The sequence below is a fragment of the Podarcis melisellensis genome, assembly GCF_964234715.1.
Source record: "Podarcis melisellensis genome assembly, chromosome: 1".
NCBI classification, from domain to species: Eukaryota; Metazoa; Chordata; class Lepidosauria; order Squamata; family Lacertidae; genus Podarcis; species Podarcis melisellensis.
Genome location: NC_138528.1, coordinates 50,262,796 through 50,289,228, shown reverse-complemented (window position 1 = coordinate 50,289,228; position 26,433 = coordinate 50,262,796). Strand labels below are relative to the sequence as shown.

At 43.2% G+C, this 26,433-nt stretch overlaps 1 protein-coding gene across 1 annotated transcript in view; it reads left to right on the top strand.

The window, feature by feature from the left end:
- The window catches only part of CREB3L1 (cAMP responsive element binding protein 3 like 1), a 78,101-nt gene extending 54,308 nt beyond the window's left edge, over positions 1 to 23,793 (top strand). The window contains exons 4-12 of the mRNA XM_081901655.1: positions 1,888 to 1,966; positions 6,155 to 6,312; positions 8,017 to 8,166; positions 11,194 to 11,252; positions 13,845 to 13,913; positions 17,055 to 17,154; positions 18,175 to 18,295; positions 21,283 to 21,547; positions 22,280 to 23,793. Coding sequence (XP_081757781.1) covers positions 1,888 to 1,966; positions 6,155 to 6,312; positions 8,017 to 8,166; positions 11,194 to 11,252; positions 13,845 to 13,913; positions 17,055 to 17,154; positions 18,175 to 18,295; positions 21,283 to 21,547; positions 22,280 to 22,316 — 1,038 coding nt within the window. The 3' untranslated portion in view covers positions 22,317 to 23,793. The remainder of the gene's footprint in view (positions 1 to 1,887; positions 1,967 to 6,154; positions 6,313 to 8,016; positions 8,167 to 11,193; positions 11,253 to 13,844; positions 13,914 to 17,054; positions 17,155 to 18,174; positions 18,296 to 21,282; positions 21,548 to 22,279) is intronic.
- The last annotated feature ends 2,640 nt before the right edge of the window (positions 23,794 to 26,433 follow it).

The window sequence follows — 26,433 nt, the reverse complement described above, 5'->3', positions numbered from 1 at the left end:
ATGTGGAGGAAAAGTTTAAATGGATTTTTTTTAAGCAGCTTGAGAAGAGAGGAGGTAATGACAAATCTGATTCTGTCCACAAAGTGAATGCCACCTGCGCCGTGCACCCTGGCAGCACACCTGCATGATGCTCACTCTCCCTTGGCAAAACACTCTTGTTTTGAATTGTGACTTCCCTGGAGACAACTTTATTTTTTAAAAAAAGTTTTTGCTTGTCTTTGAGCAGCTGGCTGTTGGTATGCAAGCTGATAAGATGGAGAAGAAGGGGGAACTGAAGGGCTGAGAAATAATTGTCATCAAAGCAAGAAGGATTATGGCTGTAGTCACAGGGCATGCTGGTATTCACTATAAGTTTTGTTTCAGGGCAGGTTAGCTACCAACTAACCTGCACCTTCTGCACTCTTACCATGCATTTAGAAGGCTCCATAGCTCAATAATAGCTCAAAAGGCTTTTCATGGACAATACGCAACTGCTGAAAAAGTCCAGCCTCTAATGGCTGGAGAGGTGGCAAGTGCCCAGAGCAGAGGGGGCAGCAGGCAGGCAAGAAACCAGCCTGGAAGTCCTGAGGGATACTCTAGTGCAGGGTCCTCCCATTAGTCCCAGCCAGGGTGGTCAGGCATAGTGGGAACTGTAGTTCAGCAACAACTGGAGGGCCACAAGTTCCCCAGCCCTGGCCTTCAGCCTTTATAGCTGTCTGCTACAAAATCAAAGGTGACCCTGGCCTTTGGGTTAACTTCTTTTCAAGCTGTGCAGAATGAGGGGAAATGACACATACAGCAAGCGTGGGATTGGCCCTTCAGAATCACATGATTTTCCTGGAGAATTCTGGTCCTTGGTAGCTGCATCCCAGCTCAAATTGCCTGCCATTTTCTCTTCTGACCAGAGGCCCAGATGGTGCAAGGAGCAGAGTATGAATGCCTGACCTTCACGGTTCCTGGGTTGAATGCCACAGTGTCTAATAATTCGAGTCCCTGCATCAGAGAATTTATTCCATCCATTATGGTACTCACAGGATCTGCTGCTTTCTGTTTCTACCCGTGGAACAGAATTACATCATTAGAAAAAGAAGTGCAGGCCTCAGTGGCACCCAGAAGTGTGTCAGAAATCACACCATACCTGTGCAGAACTGTATGGTCTCAGAATGAATCCGCCTATTCATTCATTCATTCATTCATTCATTCATTCATTCATTCATTCGGTTTCTTACCTGCCTCTCATCATAAGGTCCCAGGACAGGTAACAAAATATACAATTATAGGTAAAGGTAAAGGGACCCCTGACCATTAGGTCCAGTCGTGACTGACTCTGGGGTTGCAGCACTCATCTCACTTTATTGGCCGAGGGAGCCGGCGTACAGCTTCTGGGTCATGTGGCCAGCAGGACTAACCGCTTCTGGCGAACCAGAGCAGTGCATGGAAACGCCATTTACCTTCCCGCCGGAGCAGTACCTATTTATCTACTTGCACTTTGACGTGCTTTCGAACTGCTAGGTTGGCAGGAGCAGGGACTGAGCAATGGGATTCACCCCGTCACGGGGATTTGAACTGCCGACCCTCTGATTGGCAAGCCCTAGGCGCCACCCGCGTCCCTTTCTATACAATTATAGAAGTGTGTAAAACCATTACAATTATAAAACCTGTAAAACTGACCCCCAGTGGAGCAGAATGATATACATTCAGCAGAAGAGGTGTGTCCTGCATAAAAAAAACCTTAACTATCAAAGGCCAGAGTAAATGATAAGAAGCAAATGATGGGCTGCAGTATGATGTTTTGCACCATGTGAGTCTACATTGCATGGTAAAGCAACCTCTTAATCTGCAGGGTAGAATCATGCAAGAATTGCCTTTGCAAAATCAAACTGTTGCATTTTGTATTCTTTCATACAGGCTCCCATAGAAATGACGCCCCAGCCTATAATTAAAGCTGAACCCAGAGAAGTGAACCAATTTCTAAATGTACCAACAGGTAAGAAAATAGTTACAAGTTGCTTTCATCATCCCTCCAGCCTCATTAATTTAAAAAACTATCTTTTGCAGAGTGGAACCTCCACCAACACATTAGCACAAGCTTCTAAAGCATCTCTCTCTCCTCCCCCAGTCCAAAAAGGTTACTATGAGTGATGTCAGCTGTGGATGTGTGGGATTCACTTGTAATCCGCTGATGCTGCTAAACTAACCTAATGAGATTGCAAGAAACAATTGTTAACAGGGCACAAGTACTTGAGTTCTCTGAGTATTATAATAATAATAATAATTTATTATTTATACCCCGCCCATCTGGCTGGGCCTCCCCAGCCACTCTGGGCGGCTTCCATAAAAACCAAAAATACAGTAAAATATCACACGTTAAAAACTTCCCTGAACAGGGCTGCCTTAAGATGTCTTCTGAATGTCAGGTAGTTGTTTATCGCTTTGACATCTGCTGGAAGGGCATTCCACAGGGCGGGCGCCACTACCGAGAAGGCCCTCTGCCTGGTTCCCTGTAGCTTTGCTTCTCGCAATGAGGGAACCGCCAGAAGGCCCTCGGCGCTGGACCTCAGCGTCCGGGCAGAATGATGGGGGTGGAGACGCTCCTTCAGGTATACTGGACCGAGGCCGTTTAGGGCTTTAAAGGTCAGCACCAACACTTTGAATTGTGCTCGGAAACATACTGGGAGCCAATGTAGGTGTTATATGGTCTCGGCGGCTGCTCCCAGTCACCAGTCTAGCTGCTGCATTCTGGATTAGTTGTAGTTTCCGAGTCACCTTCAAAGTGATTTCATGAGTCTTGTGTCTGTGTGTACTTTCTCCAACTAGCAGTGCTATGCCTCTCTTAGTGGGCTTTCTCACAGTCGCATGGCACTGACTAAACAGTGTACCTGTGAAATGCAAATGCCAGTGTGCCTGGAGCTTGGGAAAACCTTTAGCTGGCTGTGAAACCCGAGATGCCAATGCTGTTTCTCAGCAGGCTGCTTATTGTTTGGGGTGAGTAGCTCACCAAGAGAAAGGGTATACAACCCCTTGCTATAAACAACAACTATTTTTTTAAAAAACAAAATGTATATACTACTGAATTGAAATAACACCTCCAAGTGATTTACAAAGCCACATTAAAATTATCAATAGAAGACAGCTAAAAACAGGTGTTTTAAAACATTCAAAGGATAATTGAAATCAACAGCAAGTAAAAACAGATTAAAATACATGTCTAAATAAACTTGCCTAAACAAAAATGTTTTAAACAGGTGCTGAACAGAGAAATACTTCTTCACAATACATAGATTATGGGATTTGCTACCACAAGATGTAGTGATGACCGTTGGCTTTTATGACTTTAGAAAAGGATTAGGCAAATCTAAAGTCATCAATGATATATAATGAACTGAAAAAGGTATTTAAATATACCTTTCTGAAGAAACCAGAGGCCTTTCTTTTGGGTATTGTCGGCCAATTGGTGCCAAAGAAGGATAGAACATTCTTTATGTACGCTACAACAGCAGCAAGAATACTCATAGCAAAGTATTGGAAGACACAAGATCTACCCACCTTGGAAGAATGGCAGATGAAGGTGATAGATTATATGGGACTGGCAGAAATGACTGGCAGAATCCGAGACCAGGGGAGAGAGACAGCGGAAGAAGATTGGAAGAAATTTAAGGATTATCTTAAGAAACATTGTAAAATTAATGAATGTTAGAATGACGTTGGTTTAGAAATTACGTGGTTTCCAGCGGTAATGGATAAGTAAAATGAAAAGAAAGAAAGGCTAAAAATTAAATGAAAAACAAGGGAAAGGATTTGCTGAATTAATAAATTAGAAATTGGAATACAGAGAGAGGAGGTATGAGGAAGTCGGGAAAGTAAGTTATAAGAAAAAAAGGGATTGAAACTATACTTGTCTTTTATTTTTGTCTGTTTTTATTATTGTTTTGTTTTGTTTTTATATAACTTTTGAAAACTTAATAAAAATCTTTTTAAAAAATAAATAGAAAAGGATTAGGCAAATCATGGCAGCAAAGGCTAGCAATGGTTATTAAATCATGATAGCTGTATTCTATATTGGGGATGGGGGACCTTTAGCCTTCCAGATGTTGTTGGATTCCAACTTCTACTGGAGTCAGTGGGAGCTGGAGTCCAACCACATCTGGAGGGCTATAGGTTCCCCAGCTCTGTTCTGTATTCTGTCTCTGGGATCAGAGTCTCTTTGCCTCTGAATAGCAGCCCTGCTTCTGGGCTTCCCATAGGCATCTGGTTGAACACTCTGAGAAGCGGAATGCAGGAACAGAGGAGCCTTTGGTCTGATCCAGAAGGCTTGTCTTATAATCAGACATTTTGAGGGTTTTTTGTTTCATTTTGTATAGGACATTTAGTGGCAAGCCATTAGAAGGATATTAGCGTATGGTGCCAGTTCTTATGCGCCTGGTATCACTGTAAAGGATCTCAGTTTTGTTTCCAGAAGGGTAATGACATCAAGAATGCAGCTTGGCAGTCATTAGCACACCACAGAGGGGTCTGCTCAGAATAAATGAGCACATTTATTTATTTGCTCTAAAATGTAATATCCTCCCCCTAGGCACTAAGCACTCATATTCAAGTAAGCAAGCAATGCTTCACACAAAATATTAGGCCCTCTTAAATGCTCAGCTCATTATTTACCCTCGCAGAACAGGCGTCTTTTGAAATGTGACTTTTAGCAAGCTCAGCATCTTCCATCAGCAGTCCATTAGATAAGGAGGAGAGGCAGCATCTAACAAATCCAGGTTCTGGTGGAAGGTACAAGGGGAGTACATTCCAGCAGACTTCTTGTTGGGACAACTCTCATGATAGGAAAGGAGCAATTGAAGAATATAACTTGTCCAAAAGAAATGGGGGTTGGGGGAGTGACTGTCACACAATCGAATTCATGATCTCATGTAAAGTTAAAGATGAGTGTGTTCACCTTGGACTTCAGAAAAGCTGGTTGTAATAGGCTTTAATGGGTAAGAATTTATGACTAGAGATACGGGGGGAAAGGATGACAGGATGGGTGGGTGTTCCCAAAGATGGAATTGATAAGGCTACAAATTATTCCAGTGGGAGGCATCTTAAAAAGACACTGCGACAGCACAAAAAGCTTACTGCAGAGATGAAAATAAAAAAGGACATGCATAAGCAATGGGAAGAGGAACAGGCCACCAAGGATGAGCAGCTCAGATTTGTGAAGACAGCGTCAGGAAAGCTAAATAGCTGAGGCTGGCAAGCGATGCTAAGAGCAGCAAAATGGAGCAGTTCTGCAGTGGAACCAATTACTCAGAGGAGCTGGAAAGCCATCCGTATGCTCTACATCCCCAAACATTACAGAACAAAGAGTGGTTTCCCCCACCCCCTCCATTCCTTTCCTTGATTCATTTCCCCCTTTATCTGGGTTTGAATTCAGATACCCATCTTACTGAATTTGGTGAATTGATTTGTGCATCACTGATGGAACAATGTGAATGAATGGCAATCACAACAAATCATTATTATTATTATTATTATTATTATTATTATTATTATTATTTATTGCCAGAGCTCAAAAAGCAGTCCTCCTAGCTTAATTTATTCCTTCATTTAAACATCTGTGTTCAGTGAAATATTTTAGTGGTGTTGTCTTCATGTAACCCCTGGTTTTTTAGGGTCATGGGTTCAAGCCCTACATTGGGCAAAAGATTCCTGCATTGCAGGGGGTTAAACTAGATGACCCTCACAGTCTCTTTCACACCTATAATTCTATGATTCCCCTAATATTCACTGTCTCTTTCTGACTGCCTTGTTGTTCCCAGAACAGTTCTATGTCTCAATGTCACCTGGAAACACTCCTTTGTTCCCACTCTTCTCTCATCAAATAGAGTAGAACCTCGGGTTCAGAACTTAATTCATTCTGGAGGTCCGTTCTTAACTTGAAATTGTTCCTAACCTGAGGTACCACTTTAGCTAATGGGGCCTCCCACAGCCGCTGCACGATTTCTGTTCTCATCCTGAAGCAAAGTTCTTAACCTGAGGTACTATTTCTGGGTTAGCAGAGTCTGTAACCTGAAGCGTCTGTAACCTGAAGTATATGTAACCCGAGGTACCACTGTACATTCTCTCCTTCCCTGTCCATGACTCAGTGTGCTGTTACCATCTGTTAACCTCTGCTTTGTATCTCCCGCATTAGATGACCTGGTGCAGATGCCACCGACTCCTCCCAGCAGCCATGGCAGTGACAGTGACGGATCTCAGAGCCCAAGATCCCTCCCTCCCTCCAGCCCAGTCCGCCCTACTGCACGCTCCTCCACAGCAATCTCTTCTTCTCCTCTCCTCACAGCACCACATGTAAGCAGGGAGCTCATGAATCATAAGGCATCTCCCCACTTGGAGCACGAGGTCCAGGGTGGCTGTGGCAGTGATCCCCTAATAAGGTGCACAGTGGGAATGTGTGACAGGTCAGGATTGTGACAAGGATAGAGGAGAAAACAAAATGGTTTGCATTTTAAGTGTGAACTTTCCTAATTTGCACTTTCTGAGCCAAGGCACAAACGGAAATGCGGCTGCCCTTTGAAATTCACACTCCTCAGAATTTTGTAATGGGAGTTCTCCCAACAAAATATGCATTTTTAAAAATGTGCATAGTAGTTAAAATATTGTGCAAAAAGTCAGGAAAATTTGCTTGCAGAAATGCATATACAGTGGTACCTCTAGTTACGGACTCAATCCATTCTGGGGTGCCATTTGCACCCCAAAAAGTCTGTAACTAGAGTGCCGCTTCTACGCACGCACGTGCAGCAAAACCCAGAAGTATACACAAGTATTTCGCAAGCTGAAAAGATGCAACATGAACCTAACGCAACACGAGGTATGACTGTAGTAGACAAAAGTACATTTAAATGCACACACAAAAATTGTACAATTTTTTGTGCAAAATGTTTTTTTTAATTGCAAACTAATGTAGAAATGGGGTAAGCTGGACTTAAGATTGAAAAAATAAGAAAGTGAAATTGGCAGATTCACCCATCAGCGTGATGCTGAAATAATCCATAACTACTGGCAAAGGAGCTATTTTAAGGCACTTCATATTCATTTCATTTCTATACAGTGTTATATCTTTAAGGGGGGAAATCACAAAGTAGTTTACAATATTAAACATTAAAACATCAAATAAAGCATAACAAAATAAAACAAAACAGAAGAAAGTTAAACATAAGGTATACATTAAAAGCAACATAACTGACAGGAAACTAAAATCTTACCTTAAATATTTCAAAATAGAACATTACAATGGAGGTAAACTATAGAATTCACATTTAACACAGTAATTTTTTTTTTATCTAAAACATTTCTAAAGAAGACATTACTAAAGGAAATCAAATATAAAATGCACATTTAAAACAGCATAGTTAGCAAGATAATAAAATAATAATAATAATAATAATAATAATAATAAAAATCATAATCATAATCATAATAATCATAATCATAATAATAAATTTATACCCCGCCCTCCCCAGCCAAGGCCGGGTTCAGGGCGACTAACAAAGAATAATAAAAACAAGTTGAATGAATACCACTTAAAAACAAGATTAAAAGACAACATTAAAACATTAGAAATATTGTCACAAACATAGAACATATCTGCTACAGTTGCTGCTTATCCTGCCAATTCTGGTTCATGGCAGGCAGTGTCTGTGGAACCACAGGCTTCATGACCCAGCTCTGTGCTAGGAGACAGCCACAGCCAAGAGTCATTTACACTGACCTCTGCCACATGCATGGGGGTTTTGTTGTTGCCTTAGATTTTACAGTTCTCAGATTGCCTGGAGATTTGGAGTTTCACAATGCAAAGCCATTACTGTAACTTGTAGTTAGGCCTTGTGGTAATGAGGAATGCTGCTCCCCCCCCAAGCAGTATATCAACCCCCAATTTCAAGCGGTACAGTAGTGACTTTGGGGGCAAGGCCCTTCTTTTTGCAGGGGAAAGTTAGGGATGGGATTGTTGATATGAATGCTGAAAATGTTGCTGCTTTTCCTTTTCACTTACAGAAATTACAAGGGACCTCGGGACCCCTGCTCCTAACCGAGGAGGAGAAACGTACCCTGATTGCTGAGGGCTATCCCATCCCAACCAAGCTGCCTCTCACCAAAGCAGAGGAGAAAGCACTGAAAAGAGTTAGACGAAAGATCAAGAACAAGGTCGATAATTCCACTGAATTGGGAAAAATCAAGAGTGTGTGTGTGTGATTAATGCGATCATCCTTCTTTAACTTGCTGCTTCATCTGAAGTTTGCCGGCTAAAATTAAATCTGTGTAGTGATAGGGCTTTGAATGCTTCCATAAGCTTTCTAGATCTAGAACTTGAAGAAGTTCTTTTAAAAAATAACCATCAAGGGCATTTTCAACACTGCAGTTTTTTATGAGAAGGATGATTTATTTAGTTGTTCATTCTTGCTCAGGGGGGACAGGGCCCTGCCCTGCTGAGCTTACAATCTAAAAATTGACACAAGGGCAACAGCAGATAAAGGGAAGGGAAATAGAGGCTGAGATAAATTCCCCAATCAGTATGCAGTTGTTTCTATGACAAAGGTCTTTGCCTTAATCGTGAACATCATAATATTGGGACAGGAGACAATATATCCCTTTGCAAGTCAAGACAAGGGCCTGTTTTCACATCACACTAAGCTGAACCGTGGCTTAGCATGAGCAAGCAGACTTCCAGTGAGGAAATGGCAGCTTTTTCACTCTTTCCTAGTCGTTCTGCTGCTGTACCATGCTGAGCTAAGCCATAGTTTACCGGTAGTCTACCATGTTGTTGAAGCCCAGGCTCATGGTTTAGCTCTCTCCAAACTAACCACAGCTGTAACTAAGATTTGTGCTTCTTTGTGAGAGCTAAAACACGGGCCTGAGTTTGTATGACATGCTAAGGCAAACAATGACTTATCTCAGCATGGCGCAGCAGCAAGGAAGCTGGAAGGAGCAAAGCTGCTGCAATCTGTGCTCTAGGAGTCATCATGCTTAATTGTTTATTTGTCCTCTTGTCCCAGTATTATGATTTTCATGACTAAGACTCAGCCCATATAACTGAAAGAACCTCCTCTCCTGGAGCCTTGTGTTTGCACTGAGCCATGGTTTGGCTTAGTGTGATGGCAGCACGTGGGCCTTCTAGCTGGAGAATTTGGAAAAGTAGACATCCCTTCTTTTCCCCCTCCCCCCCCACATTCCTTCATTAATATATTTAAAAAGCTTTGAAGACCAGTATAAATGCACCATTCCATCAAAACTGTTTGCAGCATACTACCCATTCCCTTGTAACTTTGTGAGCATAATGGGCCTCTTGAGTGGTCAGTCTCATCAGCTAATTGCCCAGAAAGAGTTGTTCCTCACCCAGGTGAATGATCAAGCAAATGTCTGCGGAGTGATATGAAATACTAACTGTGGATTCCCACTCAATGTAAGTTCCCATATTACGAGCCCACAGTATGCATTAGTCACCTGTTGTGACTCAGACGAAGATACAACCCATTTGGCCCAAGTGATTCAGCCACTTTGGGAAATTCTGATCCACAAAGAAGTTAAGTCATAGCCCTTGCTTATAAGTTGGTTTGCATTCTGATCATAACATTTGATTCAGCAACATGTATGTGTTTAAAACAGGATAGGGTGACCTCAAAAAACACTGTATCATGGCGTCCCAGGCAAGGTATCTTAGAGCAAATGTTTAGGGACAGGGCACCAGTCCTATTAATGTAAATAGCACAAGGAGAATGGTTCAAGTTCAATAACATTAATGTGGGTTATCAGTTCAGTTTAATAGATCATATATGAAGTTGCCAGTGTATTGCTCCATTTAGCCCAGTAATGCTTACTCTGGCTCTCAGGAGATCTCCAGCCCTGATAGAGGCATAATTTTTCAACTGGAAAATTCAGGAACTGAGTCTGGGAACTTTGGTGTGCAAAGCATGAGCTTAGCCACACAAACACATGAAGATCCTTTGTATACACCATCAGATCATTGGCCCACCTAGCTCTGTGCTCTGCTAGGGACAACCATCCAGGGTCTCAAGCAGAGGATTTTATTTATTACAAGGGATTGAATTTAGAACCTTATGCAGGCCAAGTGTGTGTACTCTACCTCTAGCCTACGGGCCTTCCCAGATTGTGACACAGCAGCCAAATTAGGGCTGATCAACTGGACAGAGTAGGAAACCTTAAGAGCACACCATACTTTTTAATGCATCTTTTCTTGGAAGACCTTCTGATTATGATTATGAAAATAGACAATTGGGATATAAATTAATAAATTGTTGTCGTGTGCGTCTCCCCATGACCACAGTGGGCAAGTGACATAGGAGGAGCACAGAAAGCAGAAGTCCAGCTCACATGCAGTTCCCATTTCAGCTGGCGCAAGAACATATGGAAGTGCTCTGGGGAGTTATGTAGTGACAGGAGGCCTGCCTCAGGGCCAAACTAGATATGACACAGAAAATCTATTTACAGGTTATCTTCTGTATATGTGTGTGTGTGTGTGTGTGTGCGCGCGCACGCACGCACGCACACATGCCGGCACACACACAATTGTAAAAGAGCAACAGGGTTCTTATGTGAGATTGGGGCTGTGATGCTGGGAGAGGGGTCTTTAACTCTTTCCTCCCATGCCATTCCCCCAATTTATATCACACACAAGGTAACCATTGAGGGTTTTGTCCAGCAAAGGGAACAGCGCCTTGATGTGGGGTAGAAAGGGTTAACACTCCCAAGTGCTGTGACCCTGATCCAAATTGGGCTTCTCCGTGGCTGCTTTTAAATTCTAAAAAAAACAAAACGAAATGTGGGTGATTCTGTTCACGTAACATTTAGTTTGACTTTGACCCCTTGGAACAGCCTTCCCTACCCACATACTTCCTAGATAAATTATTATTATTATTGGAAGTTTTTAATGTTTAATGCTGTATTGTATTTTTTATATTTGACTGGAAGCCGCCCAGAGTGGCTGGGGAAACCCAGCCAGATGGGCAGGGTATAAATAATAAATTATTATTATAATTATTATATTAGCTGTTTTGGACCTCCCATCATCTTTGACCATTGGTCATGCTAGCTGGGGCTGATGGGAGTTGTAGCCCACAACACCCAGAAGGTGCCAGGTTGGAGAGTTACAATATGGGAATTGTTCTTCAGGAGGTTAAATTAGCATTTCTAACGTTGGTATTCCTCATTCCTTAGATTTCTGCACAGGAGAGTCGCAGGAAGAAGAAAGAATATGTGGAGTGTCTGGAGAAAAAGTATGTTCTTCTCTCTGAGCTCCCATGCTACATTAACTCTGGATTTGTAAGATCAGTAGTTTCTTTTGTACTTGGCAGCATCATGAGAATTACTGGAGCATCGTGACCCTCTTGCAGAAGTGGCACATTCTCTTAAGTCTCTTCCCTAATGCGTCCCTGCTTTAGGAAAGAGTCGTGCTGTTGGCAAAGTCTTGAATGTAATGATTCAAGAAGTCCACCTGCTACCCAGAGAGTAAGATGCACATCTAATAAATAAATGCATGAAACGATATGTGCTTAACAAAATCACTTAAATCGAACGTTTCACCATGTAACAATCATGTAAATGAAACTCGAGTGCCAAGGGAGAAAGATTGTTCTCCACCAGCCTGTTCAAAACCCCTTGAGCTTTTGGTGTGCTTTCCCAAGCACTGCAAATAGCTTAATAAAGATGGAAGGAGAAACCCGAGTTGTTATAGCACAAATTCCTTAGTTCCTGTTCCCATGAAAGGAATTTGCTGCTGGGTGAGATGTCCTTGAATCTGTGCCCTTGAATTCAATAACAAATGTGCTATTCTTCGTGAATAGCCTGGTACCACCATCTCACTGATCCTCATCCTTGAAAAAGGGAGTGGGAGGAAGAAGCATGGATCAGTGAATGAGGCAGTAGCTTTTGTTACAATAAGCATCCATGAAGCTTACTGGATGACTTTGGGTCAGTCACCATCTACTTAGCCTTACCTACTTCTCAGTTCCATAGCGAAGGTAAATGCAATTAGAATTGTAAAGAACTTTGTATATAGAAAAATGCTATATGGGAGATAACAATAGTTTCTTGCAACATGTTCTGCACAGTGGGCACTATGTAAAAACAGCAGGAATACTGTACACCTTGATGTTACCATTAATGGTTGTTTCTTATTGCATTTTGTTTGTTTTGTTATGAACGGCCTTGGATCCCCCACCCCCAATTGAAGGGTGGCATATGAATCTGAATAAGAAAATATAAAATTATACTTCCTACAAACAGGGCTTATTCAGCCCTGATTTCTGCGTTTACAGCTGCAGGATTGGTTTAAGGGTTGCCATATGTCCTCTTTTTCCAGGACACACCCTCTTTTTCATGCATTTGTAAAATGGGAGTTGTCAAAGTAGAAGTTGGCAAATGTGTCCTCTTTTTTTTGCTCTTCAAAATATGGAAACTCAATATGCTCAAACTGTCTTGCCCTGGTGAGCAACCTGGCAACTGAATTCTGCACTAGCTGAAGTTTTGGAACTGTCTTCAGAGACAGCCCCAAGTATAATGCATTGCAGTAATCTAGGTCACCAGAGCATAGACAGATGTTAGGCTATCCCTGCTCAGATATGGGTGCAGCTGAGCCACCAGCTGAAGCTGATGGAAGCCACCCGAGCCTCAAGCAACAGCAGTGGACTCAGAAGAACTCCAAAGCTATGTACCTGTTCCTTCAGAGGGAGTGCAATTTTATCAAGAGCAGACCACCTTCCATTGATCTTTTCTAGGGAACCACCCACTAATAATGCCTAAGTCTTATCTGGATTGGCTCTCATCCACTCCTTAACCAGCGCAAGACAATGGTTGAGCATATCCACTGCCACCCCTGCAAATGTAAAGGAGAAGTAGAGCTGTGTGCCATCAGCATATTGCTGACAACGTACTCCAAAATTCTGGATGACCCCACTCAGTGGTTTCATATAGATATTAAACAGCATACGAGATGAAATCCAACCCCAAGGAATCCCACAATGAAGGCTCCATGGGGCCAAATAGCACTCCCCAAGCATCACTCTCTGGAAATGACCATTCAAGTAGGACTGGAACCACTGCAAAGCAGTGCTGCCCACCCCACCCCAAACCCAAACCCAGACATCCACTCCAGAAGGATACCATGATTGATGGTATCAAAAGCTGCTGAGAAGTCAAGGAGAATTAACAGGAACATGTTTCTCATCTCTCTCCCAACAGAAGTAATCACACAGGGCAACCCAAGTAGTTTCTGTACCAAAACCAGGCCTAAAACACCAGTTGAAATGGATCTAGAAAATCAGTTCCCCCCCAAGAGTTAAAAAAAAGTGTTTCTTGTTATGCAAACAGCATCTAAGAGGAATTCTGAGCAGCCTTGGGACTGGAGTGGGAAAGGAAGGTTAACTCTCTCTCTCTCTGCCACAGTCTTGATAAAATTGCCTTTCCAAATATGTTCTTTGCATTTCAGGGATCTCCAGAGTGGCACCAGTGCAGCTTCTCTTGAAATGCAAATAGCAGCAGCAGGACTATATGCCCCTGAAAGTAAATCCTGTTGAACCTAAAGGGGGGGTTACTTATGAGTAGGCATGTGTAGGATTGCGATATCAGAGAAGCTATTATGTCAGGACCATTATAGGGACAGAAGGAGTTAAAGTTCCCCCCTACTCTAACAGTTTAGGGACTTCTGAAGCTTCCTTGCTGCTGTTATTTACATCACAAAACTGTGAATGTTAACCGCAATTCATTGCTGCATCTAGGTTGGCTCTTAAGGATGAGATTTTGGAGGTGGGCGTGGATCAGGCTGATGGATTTATTTATTTTTAAAATGGGGCTTGTTTTTACTTCTCCAGGGTTGAAAGTTATACATCTGAAAACAATGAACTGTGGAAAAAAGTAGAGACCTTAGAAAATGCAAACAGGTGAGGAGAACCCACATTTGATCTTTGACTGAAGGATGGTGCCAAGCAAAGGGAGGTCAGGGGAAGGCTGGGAACAAAAAGAGAAGAGGTTTTTTGGCAGACTTTGGCTTACCCCGAAGTATAACTTTTTCATTTTTCCAGCAGCAGCTAGTCAGCTGGGTTTGGTTAGCAAATGAGGAATGTTTGTGTTATGACAGCCAGGAAGGAACTTTTGACAGATGGAGGTGCAGATGGGGGCACCTCTGAGTGGACCATTTCCTGCCTCTCTCTCAGTAGCCTGCCTGGCCTTGGGACCAACTGGTTGACAGCTGAAGTGAAATTAATTGTAGGTTGGTTTCTAGGGAGAGTGCTTGCCAAGGTCAGGTAGCTATAAGCTGGAATCATTATCCTGGGAAGCATTCTATATAGTCAAGGGTGTGGAACAGGCCACGGTGAACAATAGTCAGCGACCAGGATGAGGGTTCAATGGGGCTGAGTTGAAGGGAGCAAGGAAGTCAGTCCTGGCTGAGTCACTGAAGTTCACCAGCCAAATGTCCAGTTTAGAACCTGATCTCTTGGGAGGGTTTTACGGGGGGGGGGGGGCAAAAAACACAACCAGCTGAGCTCAGAGCCAATCAAGATGCCTGAAGGAACAAGGGACCGTGTGGAGTTCTCCTTTTCCCCCAGGCCTTCTATACTGACTGAGTGGTTGAGGCTCTGACCTTTGGTTACATTAAACGAAACTCTCTTCTATGTTCTTTGAGGTGCAGAGAGTGTTACCTAGAGACACGAAAGCTTAGAAAAGAGTCTAGCAGCTACATGAGGAGCAGTTTTAGGGAAATTCTTATGGCAGGCCTGTTAGCAACAAATAGGCTGGGAAGAGAATGCTAAACTGCCGCCCCCAAAGGCCACATCTGCATGTAAAGCACATGGCTTCCTCTTAAGAATCCTGGGAACTGTAGGTCTGAGAGGGGGGAAGTACAGTTCCTGGGATTCTTTGGCGGAAATCATGTGCTTAAAATATGTGGTGTGGATGTGATAGCTCCTTAGTCCAGCAGACTGACACCAGCTTGTGTGTTTTCCCCTCTGTTCATAATCTGGGGAGAGTTGTCTCTGTACGGTTCTGGTTTAGGTTTTGGTGTGGTGCCACCCCCTCCAAGGCACCACACTTGCCATAACAAAGCAGCAGATATCGCCTCTTGCCGTGAGCTGGGCTTCTGCCTGAAGAATCCTTGAGGCCCCCTTATCCCCGTCTGGCAGAATCTCTGTCCAAGGAATTTGTTTCCTTTGATGCTTATGGAGAAGACAAAATATCCGCTTCAGGTAGCAATGGGAGAAGACAACAGGAGGGACCGGGAGTTTTGCCTAGCCTCCCATGAAGGGCCAAAACAAAACAAAGTCACAGCACATAAAACATATGCAAAAGACAGCAGGTTTGGGGGCAACACCTTCACATCCTAAACTAGGCTACTGTGCTCTAGTTTCACTCTTTTTCTCCACGCATGCCCACAGGCCGGGGTCACATGAATAGCTTTTTCAGCTTTACAAATGTATTATCCACACCAAGAGGTGCTGAGAAGGAAGAAGGACCCAGGAGTACAGATTTTTCTTTATAGAGGATTAACTTTCTGTCAGCGGAAGACAATGTGGTGCCATTGAGATATTCTGGATAACAGCTCCCATCATCTCCAGCATAGCTAACAGTCAGGAATGATGGGAGTTGTGATTCACAACATCCAAAGGGAACCACATTGGCTACTCCTGGCCTAGGTGAGCAATGCAGAAACGTGATCTGGTCTTCTCTTTCCAGCATTCCCAGTAGTCACAAACAGTATGGGCTTATTTGCCCTCTGAAATGCACCCAAGTTTCATCCGTGGGCAGAATTAAGGCATTCCTTTGTGAGCAGCATATGTATGAATAGTGCAGGAATAAAGCACCTCTAGAGGAGCTTCCCAGAATGGTTTGCTTAATGTCCTTTGTAATCAGCCTTAGATGCTGCCTTTGCAGGCTCTTCCCATCAGGCACAGAGCTTTCTGTAATCTGCAAGACTTCAACCAAATGGGGGAAACTATCATCAGTGACCCTGTTATCCAGGACCTATCCCCTCACTTAATCTTGCCAGCACACTTGACCTTGCACTTGAGCTCCCTGCCCTCATTCAGAGACTCTTTGTCACACTCATTTCCTCTGATTGCCTAACATCAGCTTCTGACCCTACCTTTGTGGCTTGATGCTGCTCCCTAGAGACCCTGGAAGTGTTGAGCATATTCTCGGCTTCTCAGTAGCTAAAGTAGCTATGTTGGTGGTTGGTGACTGCCATCTGCTGGGCAATTTATGAACCCTTGTGTTCAGTTTATGAACCCTTTCTCCCATGAATTCTGGAGTTCCGTTTATTGTTGGTTGTATTTGGAATAATAGATCTCACCCGTCCTGCTCCCTCCCGTCTCACTCTTCCTTCCTCTCTGGTACTACTGTTTGTGTGCATCAAAGCAGTTATTCTGAAATGGTTCCCAGGTCTACGTACTCTAATCCAGCTCTAGTCTGAATCCATGGTTCACTATGTGCAGCAGTAATTACGTCACCGCCTCAAACTGTTCACACTGTTCTTTTAAAAGATAGCAGCTACTGGAAAAATAAACAACCCCAGCATTATACCTATGGACAAATGAGGTTTTCGGGCATTAATCCCAAAGGATATCAACATTTTTGGGGTTTAACAAAAATAGGCATTTAACCTGCCACTGGGAATGTGCATACCCTACCATGGTAGAGCAGTTTGTAAGACAGTCTCCATGTTTAATGTTGATAAGGGTCTGTAAATAGGTAGCATTAGCTAAAGGAGCATCTCATTTGCATGACTTGTTCATATAAGTATTCTTCTGACATGCTTACATCTTCAGCAGAACATTTAATTGATTTTTACATTTCATATCTTACATTGTGCATATAGTATTTCTGGAAAAAAGAACATTGAAAGTATTAAACTCAGGGTGAACCACCCTGAGACCTCCAGGAATAGGGTGGTATATAAATTCAATAAATAACAATAAATAATAATAAAGTTTCTGAATTTGTAATGTCTTTGGATTTCTTTCTGTTTCTTTCTTTCTCTGATTTTTTTTAACAGTTTCTTTTAAATGTAAAAAATTGCTCTCTCATAGGACTCTGCTCCAGCAACTACAAAAGCTGCAAGCTCTGGTAGCAGGGAAAGTTTCTAGGCCATATAAAATGGCTTCCACACAGACAGGGACCTGCTTGATGGTAAGGTCTGCATGCTATCCATTCCTTGGTTACTTAAGCTTTATTTCTTCGTTGTGTACATATATATCTCATTTTTACCCCAGGTGGTCTTGGACTTGGACAGTGTTAGGCCAGATTTGTAGTTTGTCTCCCCCAGACAAACCCAAGAGTGGTAATCCAAGAAGAAACATTTGTTACCGTTCGTGTTTTGTTTAGAGTGAGACAAATCGCAAGTCCTGCCAGGGGGGGAAAAAGGTGTCAGCCTTCTATGGGCAAGAATGACATGTTTTAGTTTAGTGGTCTCTGAATTTTGTTTCTCCTACTTTTCTTCTAAAGTGTCTGTCTAGGACCAGGGACATCCAGTTTCAATTCCCACTTGGCCACTAAGCTCACATTGGATCAATTACTTTTTCTCTGCCTATTCTACCTCACAGGGTTGTTGTGAGAATAACTGTGTGTGTATCATGTATGCAGCCCCAAGTTCATTGGAGGAAAGGCAGAACAGAAATGGAGTAAATAATTTGTTTTAAAACCTGAATATTCAGATGTCAGGTGGTTTGGTTTGCTTGCAAGTATCATAATGGCATTTGGGATTTTAATGGAATAAGTACAGTGGTACCTTGGTTTACAACCATAATCCGTTCCAGAGGTCCGTTTGTAAACCAAAACAGGTTGTAACCCAAGGCATGCTTTCGCCAATGGGGCTTCCAAAAAAAATTTGTTCGTAATCCCCCCGCCCAAAAAGGATTGTAATCCAAAAAAAGGTTGCAAACCAGGACACGCACTTCCGAGTTTGACGTGTTTGTAATCCAAAATGTATGCAAACCAAGACATAAGCAAACCAAGGTACCACTGTACACACATCTAAACTAAATACTAAAGTAAATATGTGCTTAGTAACTGAATTCTGTTGATTTTCACTGTACTGTAATAGTTTATGATTTCCTTCTTTTCTCCTCAGTTGGCCTGTGTGAACTCATGTACATATCCACACCCTGTTTGTTGACTGCACTGACTATTTCTGCCACATCTCCTCCACAGGTCCTCGTTTTGTGCTTTGTTCTGGTTCTGGGCTCCCTAATGCCATGTCTCCCAGAATTCTCTTCAGCATCGCAGACAGTAAAAACAGCTCCAGCGTCAGACATATACACAACCAGTAAAAGTGAGTCACATGTGATCTAACTGTTACTAAAGCGCTCTTGAAGAGCCAGAACTATCCAAGTCACTGCTGAATCCAGCCAGCCATTTCCTCAAATGCTGCAGATTATCCTTCTGTCTCTAGCCAAGGCTGCATATGTACCATTCATTTAAAGCACATGACTTCTTCCAAGGAATCCTGGGACCTGTAGTTTAAGGATGCTGGGAATTATAGGCTTGTGAAAGGCAAACTACTGCTTCCAGGATTTTTTTGGGTGGAGACGTGCTTTAAATGTATGGTGTGTACACAGCCAGTCTTGTCCCTGTGGTTTGTTTTATTCACAAGAGTGTATCATTTGAACAGAGCAGTGTTTCCCAAGCTTGGGTCTCCCGCTGTTTTTGGATTACAATTCCTAACATTCCTGATCACTGGTCTTGCTAGCTAGGGATGATGGGAGTTGTAGTCCAAAAACCGCTGGCGGCCCAAGTTTGGGAAACACGGATTAGAGTGATGCATTGCTCTTGTTTCCTGAGAGATGTTTCCTCCAGAGCTGCTTGCTCCAGTTTATTCTTTACATGGTCCTATAGCCTAGCTGTACAGTAAAGCCTCATTTGCCCTTTAAAAGATTCATTCTCCTTCTCTTCCTCATAGATGCTGCTTCTCCTGTTTCTCCCACCATGGGAAGTAAACCAATTAGCCAGGAAGTCTCCCTGACCTTGGAAGATAAAACCCAAATTCAAATAAACATGTGATCTTCCAGTTCATTTGTTCACTCTCAGCCTGCCTTTAAAATTGTGCTGAGAGTTATTAGGAGACGCCTACTCACAAAGCTGCAACCCCCAGAGGTCTCTGGGAAGAGACATAGCTTGTTAAGCTACTCTGAGAATTGTAGCTCTGGAGGGGAATAGGGGGGTCTCCTGATAATCCCCTGCACCCTTAACAGACTACATTTCCCAGGATTCTTTGGGGGAAGCCATGATGGTTTAAAGTGGTATGATACTGCTTTAAAGTGCAAATGGGGCCTATATCTGTCACTCCAACTCAGCCCTCTGATCTAAAATCCTTCTTTGGGCTAATGAGTCTCCTTAACACATACGGCAAGACAAGCTGGAAACAAGGGCCTGGTTCCCACATAAGCCTGTGGGCTGTACCACTTTAGATTGTACAAGGAGTGTACTTGGGAGGGGGACTGATATTATGGAATGCTTCTCCATTTTTTAAAAGTACTGTAAATAGAGAGCTAGCTTGCCAAGGAGAAACAAAGGTAGCTGCCTTGTACCCGGTCAGCCTCATTGTCCTTTGAGCCCTCCGATAAGGCAGCTTCCTTTTGTTACTCCCTGACCACGCTAGCTTTCTCCTATTTTGCCTGCTTAAAGTCCCTAGTATAGCCATAAACCTGACAGTATCAATATTTCTCGGCCTAATCTATCACAGAGGGTTGTTGTGATTCCCTACTGGTGCCAGGGGATCTTGTATGCTGCTCTTAGCTCATTGGGAAAGGATGGGGGGGGGGAATATTAAATAAGTACATAAGAATTATTTATTCTGTTGAGGCCTCACCTGCAGTCTGAAATGCTACAGTCCAGACACTGGCTTACCAACCTATCTGCTGTTCATGAGCACTAGGTCTAAGTGCTTCCTCATCTCAATTGAGCTGGCATTTTGAAATGGGGGGATTTAAAATCTCCAATAACTTCCTAACAGCTGGTACCCTTTTGTTGTATACGGCCATAGGCAGGATGGTCTGCTTTAAAGCCTGGCAGCATGGAGGCCACAATCAGACCTAAGTTGTTTGTTTATGGCTCAGCCAACACTCAGTAGGGAGGCAGCTGCAATGTGTATATATTGGCCCTTGGGTAGCCAGACCAGCTGAAAGCCTTGAAGGGAGGAAGAATAGCGCGCTCTCTCTCTCTCTCTCTCTCTCTCTCTCTCTCTCTCTCTCTCTCTCTCTCTCTCTCAGAACAGATGGCCTGTATTAAAGCCCTCAAGCAGTTGGGATAGTCTGTTTTATAGCCTCAGTGGCAGTTTTAGTAGTGCTTTTTCCTTATTGCTTTTGTATCCCAACCATCCCTTAAAAAGCTGGAACAACATATGTAGGCTTCCCATTCAAACACTGATCAGGCTCAGCTCTGTTTAAATACAGGCATGGGGCTGTGCAGAGGAAGGACTTTGTTTGCTCCTTAAAGGTACAGATGTCATGTTCAAAGGTGCTGCCTTTCGCTGCACATTCTTGGCCCAAACAAAGCAGCAGCCTATAAATCACAGCTTCTGTGTGGCAACTTCACTCTGTAGCAGCCACCAAGAATCTCTGGTATTGGCCTGGTATATTCTACATACAAGAACCACATGGAAGTAGCACTGCACATCATGACCACAGTGTGAAAAAGTTGTTACCATAAGGGTGTTGTTTTGCAGAAACTTATTTGGAAGGCCTGCAATATGCAGACTTGGCCCCAACTCTGGTGTCAAAGGGTTCCGCTAGTGGTCAGAAAACATTTTCACATAGTTTTGGGATGTATTATGATCACATGACACCATTTTATGAAAAATAAATGTTGGGTTTTAGGAAGAAGTGTTTTTGTTTCTTTGTCCTGAAATTATGGGACCTGAAAGTGGAACTATATGGGTCTCCTATGAAAACACACCCACTGAATTCACTCTAGTGAATAATATTGGGCAGGTATCCGACAACTAAGTTTTCTTACAGTTGCCACTTTTTTCTGGCCTGGTTTTTTAGCCTCCAAGAACTGCATGACAAGCAGTGCAGCTTTTACTCCTATGGAGATGCAGCAAATGAATGCCTCACCTGCTAGATTTCTGCTTGCTGTGTAGCTGTTGAGAAGAAGCAGGGGAGAGAATGCAAAGCCTTGCAATAAGTTTGTGTGTGATAGTCAAGATGTCTCTATATTCTGTGACTGGCTTTATCTACATGCCTTGGCACATGGGAGTGGGCTGGGAACAGCCTCATGAAGTTCCTGTTCTCAGCCCTTAACAAAACTCTCCCTTTTCAGTTCAGTCACGGCGCCTTCTTTTCTACAATGAGCACGGGGGCTCCCTCGAGGAAGGCTACAGCTCCTTCATCTCTGTGGAGCATCCTGACAAGTGGGAAGCTGACCAACGCCAAAGCGAAGAACAGCGACCTCAGGAGCATGTGCACAGCCCCCTGGCTGTGGCCCACGAAACAGCCAAATACCTGCACAAGCCCCACCAGGAGGGGCCAGATCAGAACCAGACCAGCTCAGCTCTCACTAACCCCAAGAAACAATTCCAGGAGAGGTAAGCAGGTGTGGGGCTTTCGTCTCTTTCCAGCTCATTCCAGCTATATTCCATCTCCGAAGTGCAATGTGGGGTCTAAGCAGGGTTGCCAACTTTAAAGCAAACCACTACTCCTGTGCTTTTAACAGATCTGCAGGCGTCAGCCACTCATGGTGTTTATTTCCATGTCAGAACATCACTGCTGATTGCAGTCTTCAGGAGTCACAAGGGCAGGCTGTGTTTTTTCTTCTCAGTTTGCAACCACCAACCTAAAGTTTCTCATCCTTCCCTGAGACCTCTTGCGTGCACAGCATAAACTCTTAACTCTGAGCTATGTTCCAGGGTTTTCCAAACTTGGGTCTCAAGCTGTTTTTGGACTACGAGCTACCAGGGATGATGGGGACTGTAGTCCAAAAGCAGCTGGAGACCCAAGTTTGGGAAACCTTGGTCCAGGCAAAGAGAACCCCACCCCACTCAACTGACAGTGAGAAATAAGGAAATAGGAGAATCTTTTGAGGAACCTCACCAGCCAACCTAAAAAATAGAACAAAGGATTTTGTGTTTTATCTGTACTTGTTTTGAGTCCCAGTTCTGGGGAGAAAGTGGGATAGAAATATATAAAATGTTGTTGTTGTTGATGATGATGATTATAATGAGGAGGCAGCAACAGAGCAGTTATCAGAGGCCAGACTTGCGAAATAAATAGCAGGTGACAGAATGACTGACTGGTACTTTTTTTCTTTCTTTCTGCAGAGACAGAATCTCCAGTGATGCAGCTGAATACTTGTAGCAGCTGCCAACCCTCAAGGCCTCTTCCACCTGGATGTAGGATCCTTTAGTAGATGCCTGGTTAAGGCTGCAATTCCATGCATGCTTCCCTGGGAGTATGTCCCATTGAACTTGGTGGGACTAACTCCTGAGTAAGCATGTGCAGGATTACACTGTAAGGGGCGTGGGTTGCAACCCTAAACACACTTACTAGGGGAGAAGGTCCATTGGACTTCATTCTGCATAAACATGCATAGGATTGCACAGCACATGGGAGAGGATGTTCCATTTAGATATCTCCAAATTGGTCCTGAGTTCCGCCTCTTATACACTTGATTCCCAGTGTCAAAATTGCATTCCCCACAATCAGGGATAGCGTCTGGCAACTTGGACAGAAGCCTCAGTCAGCCCTCTAATTTACCCCCACTCACAATCACCATGGCCACTGGTTATGTTCTTTCCTCTCTCTGCAATATGTCACCAAAAGTTACCAACTTCTTGGCACATAAATCTGTACCATATAAATTTTCCCCAGCTGTGTCTGTCTCCGTGTCAGAAAAAGCTTAATTTCTATTTTGTGACTTATTTTTACATAGTTACATTAAAAAAATGTAGAGAATTCAAAGGCAGAGACATATTACAGTTAAATGTTCAGATAAGAGAAATAGAAAAACGTTCTTCAAAGGAGGCTTTCCCCCCATTAAACATTAAGCAAAGTTCACAAAGCACCCCCATGAATCAGTTCCTCAGTGAAGAGGAACACACTTGCCTTATCCCAGTTCTTGACCCTCTTTGTAGACAGTCTTTTCATTCAATTTTCTCTAGACAAGCCACCTCAAGGACTTTTCCTTTTACCTATGATTTCCCCCTTTAAAACATGAGACTGAAGAGATGGTAGGGACAAGTGTATGTTCCTTGCATGCCCCCATTCATTGAATGTTTCTTGGTGACATTTGGGACAGATGTAAAAGTCAGCAAGCTGCAGCCATGGCTTTCCTTTCCAAAGTTTATGTAGGGATGGAGTGATCCTTCAGAACAATTCTTCTCCAGTCAAGTCCACCAGGGACCAACACATACCGCTGCAGCCTCCCCACCCCTAAAACGCCCTTCTCTGTCCCAACCCAAAACCAGCATAAAGAACCACTGTTCCATAGTTAGACATGCTCCTGGGCATAGTCCATGCGTGCCTCAAGTTCACATGGTTGTACAGAGACCAAAAGCAGAAATTGTTTGTACATAATGAACCTTATTTTGTATTATTGCCAATCCCTTAAGATATTGTATTTTGGAGACTCTCAGATCCTATTTTCTGTATTGTATTTTATTAAGAGTTATTGCGAGCTTGGCCTCTATGAACTTCCTCTCTTTGCAGGTCACTGTTTCCTCTTAGTCTAGCAGCTGTTGTTTGCCTAGTTTTCTTTTTAAATATATCACTCTTTTCCTCCTGTTACTAGCTCTGCAATTGCTTTGGAGCAGCAAAATTAAAAAAAAAAGATGCAGCATCAGCTCTGTTGTTCAGATTCTTCATTATTTAATTGAGGGGTTATTAATTTAGCAAATCTCAGTGCAAGTGCAGGCCTGCCATCACTCACCGAATAATAGCTGTGCTCTCCCTTTGTGAGCAGAGGTCTCTGAGCTGAGCAGTGTTTCTCTGAGGGCTTATACAGAAATGTTAATTACTGAGAAATGATGACAGCAGCTTCCCTCCTAGATCTATCATTCTGATAGCAATACCCCGGTAGCTATTGTATTATAATAATATAATTATAATATAATATACTTATAATATAATAGATGAGGAAGAAATCTTGTTGCATGGGGACTATCCTTGCTGGTAGGAGCAAAGCATATTTGCTTTTCAAAACAAGCAAATAAAAGATGTGCTGTTATTAAATTTGCACATCGCTCTATACTCAGGGCGGTTCACAGCACAAAAAATCACAATGCAAAAGAGAAAAAGAAAAGAAAAGACATAATACAGTGGTACCTCAGGTTAAGTACTTAATTCATTCCGGAGGTCCGTACTTAACCTGAAACTGTTCTTAACCTGAAGCACCACTTTAGCTAATGGGGCCTTCTGCTGCCGCTGCGCCGCCGGAGCATGATTTCTGTTCTCATCCTGAAGCAAAGTTCTTAACCTGAAGCACTATTTCTGGGTTAGTGGAGTCTGTAACCTGAATCAAATGTAACCTGAGGTACCACTGTGCTGTAAAAACGAAAGCAAATTCCAGGCTCCCGGCAATGGCAGCTGCATGAACTGGAGGGAACACCTAGGTCTTCCTCAAGACTAATTGCTAATACAAAGCAATTTCTCAAGGAAATCAAATGTGTCTAACCTACCTCACAGGATTGTTGTGAGGATAAAATGTGGAGGGAGGAATCCAACATACGCAGGAGTTCTAAAAGCCCAATAGATGTCCCAAAGGCTGTGACCTTTGAAAGGTCTTCTCTGAAAATGCACTACTTCAGCCCAGGGGTGAGGGGTCTCAGCCTATGGGCCAAACGGACCCTCAAGGTCTCTCTATGTGGCCCTTGGGACTCATTCCCAGGCCACTCCTGCAATGCAGCCATACCAGCTGCTCCCATTTCACTTCCTCCGAGAGTGTTTCTGCCTGGCTGGAATGTGTCTTTGAACCCGAATAATGCCTCTTGCTTGCTTGTCTGGATGGAGGAGAAGCAGAGCTGTACAAAGGTAACAGTGATATTTGCTCTGCCTCTTTTGCCTTTGGACCCACACACCAATAGGATGTGGCTCCCGGGAAGATCTCAGGACTGGAAAAGTTCCCCTCCTCTGGTTTAGCCAGATTCCACCAGAGCCTTGGGACTATTAGACTGCGAACATGTACATGTAAGTAAGGACCCACAGAGCCTACGTCAAAATATTCCAATAGTCTTCCAGCACTACACCCACCCAGTAAGCTAAAAATATAGTCCTGGAGAAATTACTTGGTTTTTCCACCGTAAAATGTGAACAAGCTCTTAAGGGAAATATATAGACTATTTTCATAAGCAGCAATCTAACTACTGGGTTTAATGTATATTAATCTGCATTTGTTGCTCACATTAAAAGCTCCGACAGCTAGAATGACTGTTCACTCTGGAAGTGGCCCCCTTCCCCTTTCCATTCTGCAATAACAAATACTCACGACATCAAGGGAAAACTTTTACAGAGGTGAGTTCCACATGCTTGTCAGACCTCTGTCACCTATGAGAAACTACTGGTTTCAGACATGGGTGTTGAGTGTACTTTATATCTTCTGTGTGTAGGTAGGATGAAGCCTCAGCTTTGGAAGCACTTCCTCTTTGGTCCTGTAGTGCAGCAGCTCCCAAACTTTTTGGTGTAGTGACCCCCAAGTCCAAATGTACTTGCTTTGCTGACCTATCAGTTTATTGACACATGAATTTTGGCATCTTAGGTCTTCAGCAGATGTCAGTTTCGCCCTTGTCTCCTGCTTGTGGACTTCTCAGTGATATGTGGTTGACCATAGCAGAAAAAGGGATGCTGGACCAAACATGCCTTTGGTCTGATCCAAGAGGAATCTTTTTCTATTTTTTTAAATGAGAGAAGCTGCATTCTTTACAGATTGCTGAGAAGGTGCAACTGGGATGCTACTTTCCAGGGCTGGCCTGAGACACAGAGCACTTGCAGATTGTCAGGTGTGATTCAGTGATAAATTCAGTTCATACAAGTAGAATTGATCTGGAGTCCCTGCACAACAAATGGCCTTTCCCTCAACACTGTTTTTTTTTTTTTTTTTTTTGCAGTAAGGAAAGTAATGGGGAAATGTCCTGGAAAGTATGGAATAACACTTGTTTGACACAACGTCTAACCTCACCATAAACAAAACAGAGTGAATGCCCAGTAAACTAGTTCTCTGTAACTGACAATTTCTTGGCCTGATACAGAACAAAAAAATGATCCTACTTCTGCGCAGGTCAAGGTCCAGAATCCCCAAGGCCAGTCAAGTTATATTGGCACTTGAGGCAGATAATTCACCAAGTGGCTCTCAGCTTCCTTGGTGCTAAAAGTCCAATAAAATTAAAAATAATGGGTAATCTGCTGCCCTTTCATAACAGCCCAGATCAGCTGCCCATGGGAGCCTCCTTTCTTTACCTAATGGTTTTGCCAGGCCTCCTGC